Below are 21787 nucleotides of genomic sequence, written 5' to 3' on the forward strand. Positions count from 1 at the left end.
CTTAACTCCTTTGCCAGCTAATCTATAAGAGAGCAATTCTTAAATACTCTGGTGCTGGTTTCAGTTGTAGTGCACACGTGTAACTACAGCCTAAATACCAACACCATTTGCCTGCAGTGCTCCTGGGAAGGCTGGAGGTGTGTGTGTGTGCAGAGCCAGGAGCACAGGTTGGAGTCTGCCAGCAAAGCAGAATAAGCATGAGGTCTCATCCATTTTACAAGTACAGGGCTGGTTTTGCACCACTCAGTGGGTATTTGGTGGAATAATAAAACAAAGCCCTCCTGGGGAGATGTCCAAGCATAAACCTCCCTGCAGAGAGAAACTTCTTAAAGGACACACACAACCTCTAAAAGGTTTTGTTACAGTCTCCTCATATCAGTCTGTTCCTCCATAACTCTGAAGGCAGGGCTCATTTTTGGGTTTCAGCATCCCCCCTGAGCATGTGATACCAGTTTCTTTCAAATCAGGGTTTGGGATTTTAAGCACCACTGGTGTAATTATACCCATCAATTTCTCCAACCCACCAAAGATCTCCCCAGTCTTCCAGGTGCACTTAGGAGGAGAGAATGAAGCTGCTTGCAAAATTCTTGGGTATTTTCATGCAGGAAATAATGCCAGTTGAACAGTTCTCATACTCATACAAATTAGCTGCTGTTTGGTTGAATACATTCATATCTGCTATGAAAAAGATGGCTCTATCAGCTGCTTCTTTATGAGCTTGTTCTAAACCAGTGATGTGACAGTGCAAAACTACTTATTTTCTGTTTCATCAAGAAGTAATTCCTTCAGGCATTAAGATGTGACATAAAATCTTTTACTAAATTGAGCAATTTCATTAAGTTTTCTGTGAAGAAAGCAGGATACAGCATGGAATACAAAAGCTGTTAAAATGTACCAGGGGAATATCATTGGGAAGGTAACAAACTTTGCAAGCCATAGGCCTGTATTACACATTTGAAACATTGTCTGAGACATTAAATAACCACAGAAACAGTTTTCTATAATATGATTTAGCATCTGTTGCTCAGGAACTCAGGAGCAAACATTTACTCTTGTCTGATTAATATTAGCAACTTAAAAAAAAATAAGGCATTCTTCTGATGACTGAAATACATTCCCAGGGGGAATTCAAGCACCACAGTTCTTTCCACAGAAAACCTCCAAATAAAACACGGACAAGTATTGCCTAGAGAGATTAAAGACCAGGAAAGCTCTACACAGCAGAGATTCTCACTTCAGGCAATTCACTTTTTCCTGCTTTTGAGGGAGGTGTTGTGAACTCTCACTCTCTTCTGCACGGAAGAAGAGATCTTCAGTGATGCTTTCTTTGTGAGGGACCTTTCCACAGCCCCAGGTTGCCATAGCAACAGCTGAGCATCCTCTCCACCCGTCAGCAGAGACTCATCCGTGGGGCTCCAGCAGAAGGAGCGGACTGTGGCCGAGTGTCCCCCACACAGGGTCCCCAGCAGGCTCAGGCCATCAGTGCTGCAGCTGATCAGGTGGATGTCTCCTGTGGAGGTTCCTCCAATCAGGAAGAGTTTCCCTGCCTTCTCGTGGTAGAAGCCTCCCACCAGGTAATGCAGGCCGTGGTTTTCAGCACACACTGACTCTCTGACATCCAGAACGTGCAGCAGGGTTATTGGCTCCTCGGTGTCCAGCTGAGCCAGGTCCCACCAGCAGAACCCCTCATCGTGTGTCATGCAATAGACCTGTTTGTAGTCTTCCCCACACCAGCCAAGAGAGCTCACGGATGAATCTGAATTGCAAGTGGATATCAAAGCATCATCTTCATTGTCCTTGTTGATGTCAAACACATTCACCAAGCCATCGGTCGAACCAGACACCACCAAATTGGGTTCGATAGGATGAAAACAGATTTTGGTGATGTCATCATTGTGACTTTCAGAATAGACTCCCAAGGGCTCTTTGGTGGCACTGGCACAGTCTGTAATGCCTCTTGCATCCCAAAACACCAGAAACGCGTCCTTTTCAACTTTCTCTGTTCCGGCACAAACGATGAGGTCGCTGCAGCTGACGTCGAAGCTGATGAAGACGTTGGAGGGATAACCACTGAACACCTGCACGGGCTCCTGCGTGCCTGAGCGAACGTCCCAGCACTTCACCGTGCCCCGGCTGCAGGCTGAGAACACCAGGCTGTCACACGTGTGTGCAAACCTGACCCCGGCCAGGGCCCCGCCGCGGCCGCCGTACCGGCGCAGGCAGCGCAGCGTCTCCCTGTCGTACACCCTGAGGGATTCATCGGAGCAGGAAACGGCCACCAAGCGGCTGCTGCCGGCCTGGCCAGCCCTGGAGGTGTGGATGTCCAGCAGGTAGGCGGGTTCCTGGCTGGGCACGCAGCGCCTGGCTATGCGCAGCCCCGCCAGCTGCTCCTCCACCTTCTCCACTGTTGTCATCTCCCCAGCCTCGCCAGCAACCTGCAACAAATAAAAGCCAAGGAGAGCTTTAATTACAACATTCTTCAACAGTGTTGGCTTTAAAAACACGTACGAGGAAGCATCTTGTGCAGAGGTGATGCAAGGGGATAAAATTCAATTATCCCGATGTCCTCCCCAGCACAACTTCATTCACAGGAGCACAGGACAGGAAAGGGCTCCCTGACTCAAGGAGTTCAGTCTCTCGTGTCTGTAAATACTACACCAGATAATCCCCTTAACAGATTAAACAGTCTATCTGGGAAAATCACTCAGCTAAATTTGCTTTATTATTTTTATAAAGTAACATGATGTTCTCCACAAGTGGAAACAAAATGAAGTCACCCCCTCTACCTGAGGAGGAGTAAGTTTTGTTCTAGGAAGCACAGCTCACAAACAGCTGCATCAGTGCAACTGCAGGAGACTTCTTCAGTGAACTTCTGTGCCGAGGGACGTGCACAGGGCAGGCAGAGAACAAGACCAAAATTACGCAGCACTACAGCCTGAAATGGCCTGGTGAGGTAATTTTACAAGTATTTAGGTGCCAAATGACGCACAGAAACACCTGCCAGCATATCAGGGACCACCTGAATAGGCTGCATGACCTGTGGAATTCACTGCAATTAAGCACCTCAGTGTTTTCTGAGCCTCCTGTAAAACCACAGGACACTGGTTTTTACTGCATCTGATAAAAATCTTCCCTTCAGAGGCAATTCCTCTCTGGCACTACTGAACCCTTCTAGAAACCCAAACTATTTCAGCAATGCACACAAATGCAAACTTTACCCAGCAAACCCAAAATTAAACAAAATTCTCTTGGATTCTCTCACAGATTCACTTTGAAAATATGCCCTAAAAAAAAAGGAAAAACATACTTTTCCTTTCTATAACACAACAGAAAATTCTATTCTGTAATTGCAGTAAAGACTCCATCAATTCAGAGTCAGGAAAAGGACAGCAGCATTTACATTTTAAAGAGGTATTTGCAATAGTTTTATTGGTTCACAAACTACAACCATTTTTTAAAGGAAGATGTAGATATGTTATTACAATCATCCACTTCTGTCAAGAACACAGCTTCAATGAGACCACTATTCTGTGTTTAAAAAGAGTCAAAACCCAAACATGGAGGGATTCACAGCAGGTTTTAAGGGGTCCAGTGATTTCTCACTGGTACTGGCATTTCCTTAAGGTCTGGACCAGCAACCAATCCCAGGTACCATATGCATGAAATGACCCTTTAAAAAAAAAAAAAATCCAAAGAGAAATGGAATAAAAATCAGGCAGACACAGAATGTGAGAAAATATTCTCATGCCTTCCCAGCTGTTCTATCATCAATTTTTCTGCAAATTCTCCAGGCTGGATTTTTAGGGGTGGAATGTGCAAGTTTCCATGTATTACTTGCTTTAGTTGCAATTATTTTAATTGCCCATGAGAGACCAAAAACAAAGGAGAAGTTGCTATGACAAAGCTGCATTCTGCCTTTTTTTTTTTCTTCTTGGCATTGTTTGTGGTTTCAGGGGTTTGCTTTCCCTCCTCTGGTTTGGTGTACACAAATATTCACGACACCATGTGACAAACCAGCAAATTCTTAAAAAACAGCTTAAGCAGGCACACATAAAAACTTAATTCCCAAGTCACAAATAATCTCACTAAGTGATTTGCCTCAGTAATATCCTGACAATGAGGTCCCCAGGTTAATCTTCTACATCAAAGCAACCTTTCAGAGCACATCTACCAGTCATTTTTGCCATAAAATGCAGACATCCTGTGGAAACTCCTTCCCCCTCTGAAGCAAAGAAGTTCAACGTGTTTTCTGGCATTACCCTGTGCACAACCTACCCACAGAACTTGTTCCTTCCTTACTTTTCTGGGTATGTCCTCAAATGAAACAAGCTTTTACTAGAACTATTACATAAAGCCAACTGCTCTCCATCGCTGTTTGCTACGCTGCTTAAACACAAAACTGTTAAACAGCCATGCAAATTAATAATATTAACTGAAGAAATAAAATACTTTAAACATTATTGATTAGGAAGACTGCTTAATTCAATTTACTGAAGAATTACAACGGAAGCTTCTATTTAAATAGAGTTTCAAACACACATGCTTGAGGGTGGAGAAAGGAGTTTTTGTAAACCAGCTCTCCTGCAGTGCTATGGTTACTAAAAAAATCTGGTTCTCTCTGTGAATTTCTTGTAAGAAAAATATAGTTTTCCAAGCTGACCTGAATTTTAAGCTCTAAATATTCAGACTTTGTCTACTCAAAAGGCCAAGTAAACTCAAACAGACATGTTCCTGACAAATGTCATCCATTTGGAAGGCAAGCTGCAGTTGTTTAAATATTACTGACTATGATAGAGAGTATCTTTCAATAAGCAGTTTCTACAACACTCATGTCAGAGCTTTTACTGCTGGGGAAGGTGAGGGAACTCTGCAAATACCCAGAAGTTGTAAAAAGCCAGAGTCTGCAAAAGGAGGTTCATTCAGTTTTAATAATATTTTCTGGGAAATAAAATTAGCTCAACACAACTCATAAGCTTTTGCCCAGAATGACTTAACTACAGCTATTCTGAAATACCAGAAAATGATGTTCATGTTTTCAGACAGAAATGCAATTTCTACCACCAGGAAGGTGAAGGTTCAATTCTATTTCCACTGCAACAACTCAGACTTGTGTTCAATGGCAGCCAGGTTTTTGCTAAAAACGCAGTAAAATGTCTGCTTTAGCAAGAAAGTCTTCAGACTATTATGAAATTGTGATTGAAGGTTATATAAACAATTCATGCTCAAACTTCAGGGTGTAGCTGCCAGCCCTTCCTTTTCAGAAGGGGAAGTCACTGTTGTATTTTGATGGGAAAGTTTAAATGGCAGGAATAGGATCTGTGTTAAATTTATGGGACAAATAGGAAACAATGGTCTTCCAAACACAATAGAAGATAACTAAGCACTGGACTGCAGCCACCTACAGAGACATGGTCCTCTGCACTGAAGCACTTTCAGTTCCTTGAGTTCAACAACAGAGGTATCTGTTTTCCAAAGAATCCTTTGGCAAAATCAGAGTCTTTGAAATGTTTTGGACATAGCACAACAGCCAATTGTGATCAGAGAGGAGAACCGCTCATGTTTGCAGGACAAACTCTCTGACACAAACACTTGTACCAACAGCTTGCTCTTGGACTACTCCAGTCTCAGAAAAAAATCACACAGGGCACTGGCCAAAAGCTCTTCTTTCCCCATGGATCCTCCTCTGCTCAGAATGTGAGTTAATTCATTAAATTTGTGAGTTAATTCATTAAATTCAGGCTTTTCAATTTCTCCAGCAAAGTCACCCACAGTCTGGATCTATAGTCTCAACACTGACAAAATGCAGGGGATGTTGAGGTGCCAGGAAACCCCCACCATCACTGGGATGACACAGCAGCACCTGGCTCTGGCCAGTCACTTGTGCTTGACACAGAGGTGCAATCCCATCCTTAGGGATCACCATTCCTTACATGGAATTAATCTTTCAGCTGCATCCACACCTGCAGCCCCCGAGCCAGGAAAAGCCACCTTTTATAAATTAAACCTGAAACTTCTATGTTACTATATCCAGACTTGGAACTACACTCAGGTGATCTGTTCTATGAATTAAGTATACAGTTACATGCAACCCCTGCACATCTCCTGGATACCACAACTACCAGAAACAATAAGCTTCTGGAAGGACACTCAAAACTCATTACATCTTGGGAACTCAGAATAAATACCATTCTCTGAAATAACCTAAAATATTTTGACCTCCAGGGCATCCTACAAGGCTCCTTTAAAAAAAGAAATAAACTCAATGTTTAGAATAGAAGGCATGAAGTGGAAGTGATGCCAAAGAGGCAGGATGGGATTTTCAGATGCCTTTGTTATGTGTTTTTCACTGGTGGAGTGTGGAAACAACCACACAGCAAGACTAGAAGCAAACAGCTGTGCTAAAGGCAGCCCTTTCCAATGGTGGAGGGATGAAAAGCAAGAACCTATCTGCACAAACTAAACTTAACATTGTCCCAGCACTTACTGCTGTGCTGTTTGTGCAGCATTCTAAATGCTGCAGCTTCAGTTCAAGCCAACAGGCTCATCAGTCCTCTTCAATCCAGAACGTTTTTCAAAAGATAAACCAGCAAATCATAAGTTATTTCCCTTTTCCTTTGAGTAGTGTACAGAAGATGCTGCCAAGTTCTCCTTTCCAAAAGGGAATGTTAGCTCAAAAATATATAGAAATACGAATTTTTCTTTGAAAAATACAGGGGAAAATGGCACATTCTCAAAGATTTAATCACTAACATAAGAGTAACTTATGAGTAGGAGGGGAGAAACACGTAATAAAAATGAAAAAGACCTGTAGTTCTGGCAATCTTCTCTGCAGAGGTCAAATACCAAAAATAGCAAGGGATCTGAACAGCAGCAGATGAAATCTTGCACTGTTCTTTCCTACCATAAACAATACAAGCAGACCCTCCCTTTATTTTCACAATTATTACAAGTTCCAGAGCAAGCTGAGAACAAACCCAGAGCTCTGGGCAGCAGGAGGCAGCTCGTGCATGCACAGGACATGTGGTTTGCATTTGGGAGCAGAGCTGCCAGTGCAGGGAGAACACATCACTGCTGCAATGCCCCAGTGCAGGGAGAACACATCACTGCTGCACTGCCCCAGTGCAGGGAGAACACATCACTGCTGCACTGCCCCAGGGCAGGACAGAACACATCACTGCTGCAATGCTCCAGTGCAGGACAGAACACATCACTGCTGCACTGCCCCAGTGCAGGACAGAACACATCACTGCTGCACTGCCTCAGTGCAGGACAGAACACATCACTGCTGCAATGCCCCAGTGCAGGACAGAACACATCACTGCTGCACTGCCCCAGTGCAGGACAGAACACACCAGGGCTGCACTGCCCCAGTGCAGGACAGAACACACCAGGGCTGCACTGCCCCAGTGCAGGACAGAACACACCAGGGCTGCACTGCCCCAGTGCAGGACAGAACACATCACTGCTGCACTGCCCCAGTGCAGGACAGAACACATCACTGCTGCATTGCTCCAGTGCAGGGAGAACACACCAGGGCTGCACTGCCCCAGTGCAGGGAGAACACATCACTGCTGCATTGCTCCAGTGCAGGGAGAACACATCACTGCTGCACTGCCCCAGTGCAGGGAGAATACATCACTGCTGCACTGCCCCAGTGCAGGACAGAACACATCACTGCTGCACTGCTCCAGTGCAGGACAGAACACATCACTGCTGCATTGCTCCAGTGCAGGGAGAACACACCAGGGCTGCACTGCCCCAGTGCAGGGAGAACACATCACTGCTGCATTGCTCCAGTGCAGGGAGAACACATCACTGCTGCACTGCCCCAGTGCAGGGAGAATACATCACTGCTGCACTGCCCCAGTGCAGGACAGAACACATCACTGCTGCACTGCTCCAGTGCAGGACAGAACACATCACTGCTGCACTGCCCCAGTGCAGGACAGAACACATCACTGCTGCACTGCCCCAGTGCAGGACAGAACACACCAGGGCTGCACTGCTCCAGTGCAGGACAGAACACATCAGGGCTGCAATGCCCCAGTGCAGGGAGAACACATCACTGCTGCACTGCCCCAGTGCAGGACAGAACACATCACTGATGCATTGCTCCAGTGCAGGACAGAACACATCACTGCTGCACTGCCTCAGTGCAGGACAGAACACATCACTGCTGCAATGCCCCAGTGCAGGACAGAACACATCACTGCTGCACTGCCCCAGTGCAGGACAGAACACACCAGGGCTGCACTGCCCCAGGGCAGGACAGAACACATCACTGCTGCACTGCCCCAGTGCAGGACAGAACACATCACTGATGCATTGCTCCAGTGCAGGACAGAACACATCACTGCTGCACTGCCTCAGTGCAGGACAGAACACATCACTGCTGCAATGCCCCAGTGCAGGACAGAACACATCACTGCTGCACTGCCCCAGTGCAGGGAGAACACACCAGGGCTGCATTGCTCCAGTGCAGGACAGAACACACCAGGGCTGCACTGCCCCAGTGCAGGACAGAACACACCAGGGCTGCACTGCTCCAGTGCAGCAGCCTGCAGAGACCTCTCCTCACTGGCACTTCTCTCCAGCAAATGACCAGAGCACAGAGGGGAAGCACAAAACAGCCCTCGGGAACGCTCAGTTTCTCCAGCACACACTCTCCCATAGCTGGGTTTGTTGCTTCCCCCAAGCAGAGGGAGAAGGGGTTTTTCCAGCATTCCCATAAAGCCTGCTGAAGGTAAAGAGCATTTAGTCATCAGGCAGGAAGGGAATAAAATGCACGAGAGGCTACACTAAAGTGCAGAGACAAGATGTAACTGCCAAGAAAATTATTTCATCCTCTCCAATCAGCTACAGCTCACTTCCAAATGTAAGGCACAGTCAGAAAGAAGCTCCATGTAATTCTTCATTTGCAGTACAGAGAAAATTTTATCAGTAGAATAGAAAAGAGGAAAAAGATAAAACACAAAGTCTATGGGAAGATCAAAAAAAAATAGGTCTAGGAAGTTACTTGCCTTTCATGAAATCAATTTCTGCCCTGCCACCAGGACTGAGCTTTGGGGTACAATCCTGTTTAGCAATGGAGAGAGGAGCTGTAGGTGGGAGAGAGAACCAAGGAAATGGCCTTAAACAGCATTGGTTGGAGGGAAAAAGTAAGAGTCAGAGACAGGAGAGAATAAAGGGAAAAAGGCCCAGGTGCTCAGTGCTTTGGAATTCAATAATTTAAAAAAAAATTTAAAACTGTTCTGAACTCATCTTTTGGGGACATAAGCAAGTGTTCACAAAAATACAGAAACAAAACCTCTTTTGAATATTATACTGGACATCCATAGAGAGAGGATGCAAAAACAACTTCTGAACTGGATCAAGCATAGCTTTAAATGCATATATCACAAAAACCATACAGTGACCATTTTCATCAAAAGAAAACTTTCAGAGTTTGGGGGTTTTTTTTGGTGTAAGATTCTGCATTCAAACTAGAAAGGCCTATCCTGATTTTGCATCCAACACTGGAAAATATGGTGGAGAACTACAGATATCTAGAACATTTAGGCATGCCTTCAGGTCCAAAGTGCAATGAATTAACATTTAAGCTTGAGTAATTCAAAGCCTATTGACAAAAATACATGAACCAAAGAGAATATCAAATGACCAATTGAAAAAGTGTAGAATAATCCAATGTACAATTAAAAAACTTAATTAAGCTAGAAAGCACAATACAAACCAATAAAAATGTCAAATTACAAGTTTTGGCTTCAAAATTAAGGCAAATTTATTAAAATACGATGCTCAGACTGCTAACCTACCTTCTCTAGAACAATTTAGAAGACCCTGACATAAACATGGGAAATATAGTTTCAAAATACTCTTAGAAACTGTGTAAAACAATAATTCAAACACATTTGAGAATATCCTTTTTTCAGTCTTCTCTTTTCATCCAATTCCATGCCTGTGACACAGACCTGCTAACAGAGGAGCCACAAAGGAAGCTGTCCCTGAAATCCCACTCTGCCATGAGCAGCTGGACCCAGCCAAGAACTTCCTGTGAGGGGGAGCTTTCCTTGTAGTGACCTCACCAGGCAGAGAATGTGACTGCATCCAGGTGTGGGTGAGCTGGTCATCCAATAAAGCAGTAATAAGAGGATAAGAGATGATCTATTTTGCTCTCATAGCTATTCTCAGATCAAGCTGGTAGGAGCTGCAGCAGAAGCAATCCTATTTTATAAAGGCAGGTATGAAAGAGTCCCAGGCAAAGGGTAAATTACAGAAAGAGATGCTGCAATTGGGCTATTTGTATTCTAAATTCTATATATTATGTTTTCTTATTCTTTTTTTTTCTGGCAAAGAATACTGTATTTAAAAACACTCTAAATGGCACTCTCAGAAGCCTCTGAACAGGTGACCAACAAATGATGCATCCTCAGGTGGATTCTAGAGAACAGGGAAACTGCCCTAGTGCTGGGGCCTGGCTTTTGCACTGAGACATAGGGGTCAAAGATGAGGCTTGTGCCTGCTGCCTGTAATGGAACCACAGCTATCCTGCCAGTCTGCTGCAAACCTTGAAGAGAATCCAAGTCTCAGCCTGCTGCACTTGTGCTTATCTCATCAGACCACAGCCACCACAGAAAAGTCATTTCCTTTCTCCTGTGAGCACCGCCCACCGAATGCATCACACCGAGATGACTTCTTGTAACCACAAACATGGGAAAGAAGATACAGGACTAATCAGCCTCTCAAATAACAGACAGCCACAGCTGCTGGAAATCAAACATGGAGCTACAATGGTCACCTGCATGTAGCATTAAGTTTTGATCCATTCACACTTCAACACAGCAGCCACGAGCAGCTCAGAGGAGGTTCATGCTCACAGCAGCATTTTCCTCTGTGAAGGGGTCCAACAGCTTTGCTGTCTGACTTGGCACTAGAGCTGTGCACTGAGATGGGCATCTCAAATCAGACAGAAATAAAGTATTTATCTAAGTGGATTTGAACAAGAGCCTGGCCTACAAACTCCTCCCAGTCCTGACTGTGGCAGAACAGCTTGCTGAGCAATTCCCAGCAAGGGCCAACATTCACTCCTCACTTTCCCAATCGGTGAAACAAGGACAGTGTTTGCCCAGTTCACAATCCTTGTGCACACAAACATTAGTGAGTACAGCCAGCAGCACACTTTCACACAAGAAGCCTTGTTCTGAATGTCTACAATAGAAGATACAATGCAAAAGTCACTGTGACACCCTGGTGCACCTGCAAATTCCACAATCAGAAAGTGCTCTGATGACTTTTCAAGTTTGGGATTACAAGAAAGGACTCCAAGAGTGATGATTTTCAGGCCATTTTAAGCTGAACAAAAGACCACATAAATGGGCAACACCAATGATCCACCTTACAGAGAAAGGTGAAAGGAAAAAATTACCAACACAGCTGTGTGAATAATTTAGTGACTCTGAAACAACACCATTTATTTCCTCCAATTTAGACACTGCCACTAACTACCAGCATCCTCATATAGAAGAAACCTGGAAATAAGTAAGAAGTCTTCCCAAAGATTAATAAAACTTGCTGAAATTCTTCCAAATAATTTATTTCTACACCACAGGAAGCCTGGGAAATTTCAGCCTGAATTTAGCAGGAACCATAATAAAAGGATATAAAGAAACTGCTGTAATTGGAAAAAGAGCTTCTACTACCACACATTGGTGCCAAAATACCTACAATGACATAAAGTCAATGTTTTATTTACTGGAATACTTCAGAAATTCTTTCACAACAGTAATTTACCTTAAGTACACTTCATTATCAGAGCTCATTCTTCAAAACACAAACTATTATGTTTTCAGGACTCTTTTCTTAACAACCCAAGCTTAAATCAGCCGCTGCTGAACAGGTGAGAAGATTCCCCTCCAATGCAGATGTAGGGGAATACAAGACAAACAACATTTGTGTGCTTGGTAACTCTTAGCCCAACTCTAACATCACTGCCCAAGCAATTCTCTGCAGTTCCAGATGTGTTGCACAGGCACAAACATCTGCCAAGCCTAAGCAGGGAAAATGACTTCTCATTTTCCTCATCTCTTCCCCAGAACTTGCAGATCACTAAGGTGTCCTTGCCAGTCACATCCCACAATATCCCTTTCCGTTTTTTTTTATATTTAGCTACTCCAGAACATCCCCACGTCAAGGTAATTTGTCAGACCCTCTCCAGTTTCAAAGCAACAAGAGAAACCTGAGATCCCTGTGTGCCCCTGACAGTACACACACTATCAGTTTCCAAAACATGCTCTTTGTGCACACTCTGACAGCTGGAGGCTCTGCTGAATCTAAGCTCAAACTTCCAATGCTTTGTAGCAGACAAAAGGAAAAGATGTCTGTAGGGGGATACAGTATGGGAGAATGAAGGTGGTATAGAAGGTAATCTTATCCCCCAATAAGTTGCAACTGGACCAATTACTAAGGATTAGAAGCAGGCCTGATCTCAACAGGCCACGCCTGTAGCTAATAAGAACAAGTGGTATAAAAGAGTGGATTGGTGGGATCTGGGGTAAGAGGAGTCAGATGATGCTGCAAGGACCAGGATGAGGCAGTGCACAGAGGAGCTGCTTGTGAGGAACACTGAGGAGGTATGAAACTCTGGTGATAGGAAATCCTTGCATTATAATGATGTTAGAGCTTATGACATCTAAGATAACAAACATTGACCCTGACGTGATTTGGGGCTAAACTACATTTCCCTATGGATTTTGGGTGACCTGTGGATTTTGGACTAAACTATACTTCCCCATGGATTTGGGGAAACAAGATTTGACCACATAACCCTGTGGATTTGGGGAAACAAGATTTGAATACTAAACTGTTGGCAAAATATATCAATTACAGCTATTGGTGTTTGTTGAATATGAGTGTAAAAGACCTTGGAGATGGGTGCTTTGTAAACTGGGAAAAGCTGTGGAACTGAACTAACATTTAGAAATACATATATATCTGTGCTGTGACATGCTGTTTGAACACTTGTATAACTCTTAGTTCTAAATTAAATGTACAGATATGTCGTGGTGTTAATTTATTTGAATATGTACTTCTGGAAATGCTGCAACTCTGTGGTTAAAAGAAAAAAGGGGGAATTGTAGAGGGATACAGTATGGGAGAATGAAGGTGGTATAGAAGGTAATCTTATCCCCCAGTGAGTGTCAGCTGGACCGATTACTAAAGATTAGAAGCAGGCCTGATCTCAACAGGCCACACCTGTAGCCAGTAAGAACAAGTGGTATAAAAGAGTGGATTGGTGGGGTCTGGGGTAAGAGGTGTCAGATGGCTGCTGCAAGGACCAGTCAGTGCATAGAGGAGCTGCTTGTGAGGAACATCGAGGAGGAATGAAGCTCTAGTGATACGAAATCCTTGTACTATAATGATGTTAGAGCTCATGATATCTAAGATGACAGATGTCATCTAAGTGACAACAGGAAGATGGAAGAGGCTGAAATAAAGGGTTTCAGAGCTATGTTGCCTTCATCCTGATCAGGAGAATTTACTTTTGAGTCTCCACAAAAGATGCTAAGGCATTGAGGATGTGGACATTGAAGCCATGCAAGGCACTTTCTTCAGCTCTTTGTTTTCAGGAGCCTTACTCTTGAACCATACAGGGAACTCCAGCAGCAGCTTCACCAATGCCACGAAAGATTAAAAAAAAAAAAACTTTTCATGACACTCAAATGCACAGTGATTTTTCCCTACTCTGCTGGAAGTTCACATTCAACTGTTTTTTTCACTCTTTAAGTGATTTAGGACTCATTCACAAGAAATAAAATCATGAAAGGGAAGGACAAAGGAGAAAGTGTGCAGGTATCGATACTCCAGATTTTCTGACCAAGAGTTCTGCTCTATGCAGCAGCACAGACAATCCCTGCTGGCAAAACCAGAACTTCATGTTTTTGTTAGGACCCATGAACCCTAAAGACCTAGGTGGAAACTTACTTTCCTGAGATTGTGAGATCCACAAACACCTTTCCAACATCTTCAGCAGCCTGCTGCCCCAAAATAATGCAGGGATAAAAAGCAAAGTCAAGAGCTTTTTGCATTTTAATAACCCTGCTCTTAAGCCATGTTTATTCTCAATGCTTGAGTAAACCCACATTTCTCAGGCTCATAGCAGGTTCCCAGCAGTGCCCTTTGCTGAGGCCAATGTCTTGATAACTAAGCCATAATCAAGTGCAGAGAAGGAAGGGTGAAATGCTGCAGGTAATGGACTGTTTATTTCACAAGAAGCAGCTGAATGCTTTGCCTTGTGTAGTTTGGCAAACACAGAGACTGAAGGGGATACAATTACTATCTACAAATACATCAAAGGAATAAACGCTGGGGAGGGAGGGGAGCTACTCAAGAACAATACTGGTACAAGAGTTTAAAAGCATAAACTGACCATAAATAAAATATGGAGCAGAAATCATAAAGTTTATCTTACAAAATACTTCCTAGTTATAACAGTGGGGGTAAAAACTTTAACTGCCTTCATCTGCTTTTATGACCCTGCCAGGCTGGCACCCACCACTGTCCTTGCACAGCAAAGAACCCAAATAGGAAGGCAGACTGAGAAATAAGCAACTCTGAGATAAGCTGGCTCACGATTCCTTTCTGGAAGATACCACACTGCCAGGCAGACAACAGTAAGACACGTTATTTACTCAGTCCATATTTTCAAAAGCAGCAGTAGGAATTTAGTAAGAGGGCATGCGTGTGCACAGAGAGCATGCAGCTTCCAGCTTAAGGCGGCCTCTCTGCTAGAACTGTGGGGCCAGCAGCCCCAGGAGCTGAGCGTGCCCCTCCACACAGCAAAGCCAAGGGTTTGGGTGGAAAAGCGCAAAGATCGGGGACAGACCGCCGGGGCTGTCATTCCGCTCTCGGCCACCGGGTGGCGCCAGTGACCGCCCCAGAGCAGCAGCGCGATTTACCCGACCCAATAATAATTAACCCCGGCGTTAATAAAGCACCAGTGCTTTCTTCTTCCTTTTAAAAGCCTCCGTTCCTCAAATCAGACCGTTAATCAAAAATCACAGCTTAGAACTGCCTAGCACGAAAAACAGAAGGAAAAAAACCCCAACCAAATTCAACTATGCCACAACTTTTCTTTCTGAACCATCAGAACTTAATATACACGTTCTTTTTTAAAGTCTTATTTGGTGACTTTAATCCACAGATCTGGATCATTCAGAGTTGATAACAATGCCAGATGCAGCTCATATGTCCATGCAAGGCACACATAAACACACAGGGAATGACTGACTTATTTGCATTTGCTCTTGTAGAATCCAGCAAGTGCTGAGTCCACCCATCATTCAAACTTCCTAGGGAAGAGGCATCAACAAACCAAACCCAGCAACTACAAAAATCTTCCCCTTTCAACCTCTTCCATTCATATCTATCTCCCACAAACACTCCTGAAGTAGAAGTGTTCAATGCACATGGAAAGTAATAGTTGCCCAAGACATGAAACCACTAGAATTAACTTTTCTTTAAATCTGTTTTTCTCCCTTTCAAAACTGAGTCATGTATTTCCTTAGATATCCTGGCAGACATTGAATAAACTAAAATAAAATCCTCTTACCTCAAAAAAACTCCTTCATGAACTGCATAAAAACTGAAGTCAGTTAGAATTGCTATTAAGAGCTGTATGTTTCTAAACAAGAAATTTTGTTTTTACAGCTGTTTGTCCCTTCTGATTGCACAAAGGAGTAATAACACTTAATTCCAGCTCTCCCACTCACTCCCATAGCAACAAAGATACACAAATTGTTATTATGAAAAGATCCTCACATTATTGAAAAGTGAACGATACCTGAAGCTTCCTATTCCAGGTACTGCCAGCATACAACTCCAGTTTGCCAATTTTAACTAAATGCTGGGCTGTCTTCTCACCAATTGTACAGCACTTTTGTATCTTATTTTTAATGAGAACCTGAGCAACACTTTTGCCTTGAAATAAGAGGCAGGGAAAAAAGGATGGTGAGAGTATGAGCTCAGATGGTAAGCTGCAGAGAGATGCAAGTTAAAAGTTGTTAATCAGTAAAAATACAAAAAAAAAAAAGTTTTTCCTGAAGAAATAAATTAGCAATTGCAAGAAAGGATATAAACAATACAGCAAAGCAATCATTTTACTTTAAAACTAATTTTGGAAATAAGAGAGGAAAATGCACCAGCAAGAATTTATGTAACTCTTTTGTGTTTAACTCCTCTGTTGAAGGAAAAGGGACAGTTGCAGGGACATGAGAAGGGGAAGAGCTGAAGGAGAAGTGGGTGGTGGGTCAGGGTGAAGGTCCCTGAGGAAGGCAAAGGCATGTTTGAGGTTGAATTTCCTAACCCCACAAGGGACTGGGTAATATGTTCTTTTTCTGCTTTTCTTATATCCTCCATTGCCCATCTTGCACCTGAACTGCTCTAGAGTGCAAAAGCACATTCCAAGACCTTGCCAAGTCCCTGATTCACAATTCTCAACTCTTCTCTTTAATGTCTGGTGTGAAAGCCACTAATGGGCTTGTCCTCACAGAGGAGAAGCTGGGCCCCATAAAAACCATCTTTTCACTCACCAAATAAACCCAAGTTTTAGTTTGTCTGCAGAGGCAGCTTGGTATCAACAAAGATCAACACAGCTGAGCAGCATGGTAGTGCTGCTTTCCTTCTGTTTTGCTCATTTGTTGGTTTTTTTTTTTTTTTTCCCAGAAAAGCTTGGAAAAACCATTATTTTTTATACTTCCAGTAAAAAGCACAACAAAGCTGGAAAATGCTGCCAGCAGGCAACAACCATCTGGTCTCTCAGGAGACCTCCTACACAGTCAGGTACAGACCAGACCCCAGGGCTGCCCTGCAAAAATGATGCAGTGAAAGAAAAAAACATTTGAAAAAAATTCATCTTGAAAGGTTGAGAGAATTGGGATTGTTCAGCCTGAAAAAGAGAAGGCTTTGGGGTGACATAATTGCAGCCTTCCAGTACCTGGAGGGAGCCTGCAAGAAAGATGGAGAGATAATTTACAAGGGTCTGGAGTGACAGGACAAGGGGGAATGGATTTAAACTGACAGAGGGCAGGAAGAAATTCATCCCTGTGAGGGTGCTGAGGCCCTGGCACAGGTTGCCCAGAGCAGCTGTGGCTGCCCCATCCCTGGGAATGTTCAAGGCCAGGCTGGATGGGGCTCAGAGCAACCTGGTGGAAGGTGTCCCTGCCCATGGCAGGGGGTTGGAATGAGGTGATTTAAGGTCCCTTTCAACCCAAACCATTCTATGATTCTATGCTCTTTTTAAAAAAACATTTTAAGCCCCTTGAACATCATCAATCCGTGCAGAGAAGAACTCTTATGTGGAAAAAAAAATAATATATTTATTTCCAAAAGGTCTGAGACTACAGAAGAAACAGGCAGGGCTCAGGTCATGCCAATGCATGAGCAGAGGGTGCCCAGGAATTCCAGGCCCACATTTCCCTACAGGGCTGATCCTTGACCCCATAAAAAGATATTTGGAGGAAAACACAAACAGCTACACCAGTCTTTAAACAAGCAGAAACCAACATAGAAACTTTAAACAAGCACCATGTAAAATCAGCACCTAGAAACCATGGGATTCACATGAACACAAACCTGTTTAATTATTCTGCTCACAGGGGACAGTTATCTTCAGGAGCTGCTCTGCACACATACTTCACTGAATCTGATTATTCTCTCAAACAGGAAACACACTGAAAATATGAGGAAATAAAAGGCATTAACATAACTTAGTTCTGAGAACAAAGTTTTTACAGACCTAAAAACCAGCATACTAAGAAAAGAGCTTGCGTTTCTGCATCCTTTCAAATATGTAACACACGTCCAGGAAAAATTAATTTAGAATTATAGGATTATAACCAATATGAGCCGGTAATATAACACAGAATTGACAATTCATCTCCCTGTATCTTGTAGGAAAAGATAATTTTGCAACACAGCATGCTGAAGGATATCTGTTCATTATATAAAATAAAAGTTTAGGATATGCATATTACAGCTTTGGAAGAAGTTTCTGTAACTACTTTTTTATTCAAAACCATAGAAAAGTTTGTTTTCCTTTTTTCCCCAAAGGAGTAAAACTACCAAACAAAAAAACCCAAAGTGCCACTTTCATTTCTTCTTCTGACATTTTCCAGATTTGTTTGGCTGTGGGGTTTTTTTGTTGTTTTAGACTGTCACCATCATTAATAAAGATTCCCATCTGCACCAAACCTGGGTATGGTCAACTGGTGCTTACCAGCACAGCTTCCTAATACATATATTTCATAAATCACAAATCATTAGGGCTGAAAAAGACATTTATGATCAAGTCCAGACACTAACCCAGCCCTGCCAAGGCCACCACCAAACCGTGTCCCCAAGCACCGCATCCACGTGGCTTTGGACACTTCCAGGGAACGGTGATTCCACCACTGCCCTGGGCAGCCAGTGCTCCTTACCGGAACCTTATCCCTGTCCCTGCCGGTGCTCCTTATCTCTACCCCTGCCGGTGCTCCTTTTCCTTATCCCAGTCCCTGCCGGTGTTCCTTACCGGATCCTTATCCCTGTCCCTGCCGGTGCTCCTTTTCCCTGTCCCTGCTGGTGTTCCTTATTCCGGCCGTGTCCCGGTCCCTGTCCCTATCCCTGCCGGTGTTCCTTACCCGGTCCGTGTCCCGGTCCCTGTCCCTGCCGGTGTTCCTTACCCCGGCCGTGTCCCGGTCCCTGTCCCTGTCCCTGCCGGTGTTCCTTACCCCGGCCGTGTCCCGGTTCTGGTCCCTGTCCCTGCCGGTGTTCCTTCCCCCGGCCGTGTCCCGGTCCCTGTCCCTGTCCCTGCCGGTGTTCCTTCCCCCGGCCGTGTCCTGGTCCCTGTCCCTGTCCCTGCCGGTGTTCCTTCCCCCGGCCGTGTCCCGGTCCCTGTCCCTGTCCCTGCCGGTGCTCCTTACCCCGGCCGTGTCCCTGCCGGTGTTCCTTACCCGGTCCCTGTCCCTGCCGGTGTTCCTTACCCCGGCCGTGTCCCGGTCCCGGTCCCTGTCCCTGCCGGTGTTCCTTACCCCGGCCCTGTCCCGGTTCCGGTCCCGCTCCCTCAGAGCCGTCCCGGCCACCGCCGCGTGCGCGCCGCGCGGCCCCCGCCAGCCCCGCCCCCACCTCCCCATTGGCTGCAGCGCCGCCATCTTCCGTCTATGGAGGCGGGGAAGGAAACGACGCACAGGAAGGGGATTGGTGTAAAGGCGGGGGGCGGGGCCGGCCGGCAATCGGCGCGGTCTGATTGGCTGGCGCGGGGAAGCCCCGCCCCGGGGCCGCGGGCGCGGCTGCGCTCGGCCATGGCGGGGCTGGAGCGCCCCGCGCGGGAACGGGCACGGGAGTCGGGAATGGCTCCGGGGGAGCTGCATCCTCCGGGAGAGCGGGAACACGGAGGATTATTTCCTAGGAGGGACCAAACACGAAAATTACAAGAAGGTTAATTAGATTTTCCCAGATTCTTTTAATTTTTTTTCCAGTTAAACTTCCAAAGTATTTTTCTCCTCTTTTTATTTGCCAAGTACTAGGTTAACGCATCCACGCTATGAAAAGGAAGATGGCATAACTAACATTTGCTTCTTTTAATGTTTTATTTAATATGGTCCCAAGTTTCTTAATTTAAAAGTCCTTGTTTTACTCTGAATTTACTGTTCAGCCCTGATGAGTAGCATTAATCCATAATCTTGGATGGATGTTATTCAGGGAGGAAAATAATTTGTACCTTTATTTTCATAGCAGTCAAAATCACATATCTAGTCTTTTCTGATAAATTATGTAATATTGCCAGTATCATGGACAAATAAATAATTTCAAGACTTTTTTTAAACATAGAAATATTTTCATTAGCTTAGTTTGCACTTCCATTTTTAAAAATGGAAATCTAAGAATTTGAACTATGTATTGTTCTAGCCAGATAAAAAGGGCTTTAGCTAAACCCAATGACATGGTCAAGTTACATGGACAATGACCATAGAGCAGTATAAAAATCACACCTTGTAGTTCAGTCTAATGCCACCTTAAAGCAGAAAGTCAATCAAAAGACTTCAAAATACTGACAATTTCATTCGTCTGTCACTAACCACATGCAAAATTTTAATTCTACTTGCTCCAGTGTAACTTATTTTTACTGTTTTTACTTGTGTAGGTACATAAATAATGCATGTATTTATGTTCTACCAGTGCAATTATCTGTCTGTGAGCAGAGATTACCCTTTTCTGTTGATAACTCTGCAACATTTTGAGTAATTTATTAGAACCAGGCACTTGCATTCCTGAGGAGCCACAGATACACAGCTCACCTTTAAAAGTGCCCCTTTATTGTTTATTTTTGCTCCTTAACAGTTATTTGGTTGACATTTTTACAGTGCAGTGAACATAGAAAAATATCTAGATCCATCAAAGCACAAGGACCCCAATGACACACTCATGTTTTCATAGTAAATACCTTTTCCTCATTCTGAAGCCTCGTCCTGCCAGAGCTGTCACCCAGAACTAAAGCCTGCTCACAGAACTAAAGCCTCACCAGAACTAAAGCCTGCTCACACTGGTGAGATTAGTTCTGAAGATTTCCAAACAGGAGGCAGATGATTTCACTGAGAACACAATATGCATTATAAGACTGTATTGCAAAGTGTTACAATCACATTTTCAGCTGGTAGTTTATCATCTGAATTTCCTGGGGCAGTTGCCACAAATTCATCAATACCTTCTGTTCATTGTCCACGTGGTAAAAACAGCTGCAAGATCAACTGGAAAGCCACAGCTTACACAGGTTTGGTGCCCAGCACTCCCAGATAAGTGCAGCTGTATTAAGAGAAAATATCATTTTTTGGATACCATACCAATGCTGCTGAGTCACAGGGTACCACGGGTAGAGATGCAGCTGTGAAGTTTATCACAGGAATTGCAGGGCAGATGCTCCAGAGATCACTTGTAACTCTTGACAGATACTTTACAGACATAAAAGGTATTTTGAGAAAGGAATCTAAGATCCCCACCTTAAAAGAAACCGAAATCTAAACAAATCTGAATTTCAGTGTCATGTACTCTAGGCCAGAGGTCAAGAACTCAAACAGCAAATTGTCTGGAATAAGAATCTTCTTTTTTTTTTTTTCTGTGTGTTTGCATCAACCTAATATGTCAAGGTTATTTTTGTGGCAGTGTAGTTTGGCTTGCAACTTTTTCAGTGTAACAATTTGTAATTAGCATATGTGCATAGAGACAAAGTGTGACATTCCAGGGATCAGTGAACACAACTCCATCAGCAGATTCCTGCAGCTGAAGTAGCAGAAGTTAATGTGGATTGCTGGAGAAATGGGTTTATTTTTAACATCTTTAAAAGGTGCAGCTCATTGGTTTCACTTGTCAGTTCTCCTCTGTTGGGGATAAGAGCAAGGGAGGAGCTTGCAAACCTCTCTGGCATTTTTTGGCAGTCCTATCTGCAGAACTTGACAAAATGTACAAGTGAGGCAAATTTATTATGACTGATGATAATCAGGTTTTGGGATTCACTGAAGACACTTCAATGCTTAATTGCCACTTAGTGCTGAATAAGCATTTAATAAACCAAAATCAAGGGCTGATGGCTGATTAAATCATATTCTCTAATTACATAGCACAATAAAAAGTTTTGATTGCAAAGTCAAGTTGTTGGGTAAGGACACCATTTTTAGAGGTCAGCTCAGAGTTAGCAGTGCCTGACTTCACATAATCTAAGCTAACTTCCTTCATCCTGCTGTAACAGAGCTGTGTCTTTTAT

At 43.9% G+C, this 21787-nt stretch overlaps 1 protein-coding gene across 1 annotated transcript; it reads right to left on the bottom strand.

Annotated features, from left to right (window-relative positions):
* Positions 1-835: 835 nt before the first annotated feature.
* WDR89 (WD repeat domain 89) lies at positions 836-19139 on the bottom strand. The gene is made up of 3 exons (XM_084207763.1): positions 19062-19139; positions 17626-17723; positions 836-2435 (listed from the first exon to the last, which is right to left on the bottom strand). Exon 3 carries the CDS (start codon positions 2412-2414, stop codon positions 1245-1247), a length of 1170 nt encoding a protein of 389 aa, XP_084063889.1. The 5' UTR covers positions 2415-2435; positions 17626-17723; positions 19062-19139; the 3' UTR covers positions 836-1244.
* Between the last annotated feature and the right edge of the window lie 2648 nt (positions 19140-21787).

Source organism: Fringilla coelebs (genome assembly GCF_963513975.1).
Source record: "Fringilla coelebs genome assembly, chromosome: 6".
NCBI classification, from domain to species: Eukaryota; Metazoa; Chordata; class Aves; order Passeriformes; family Fringillidae; genus Fringilla; species Fringilla coelebs.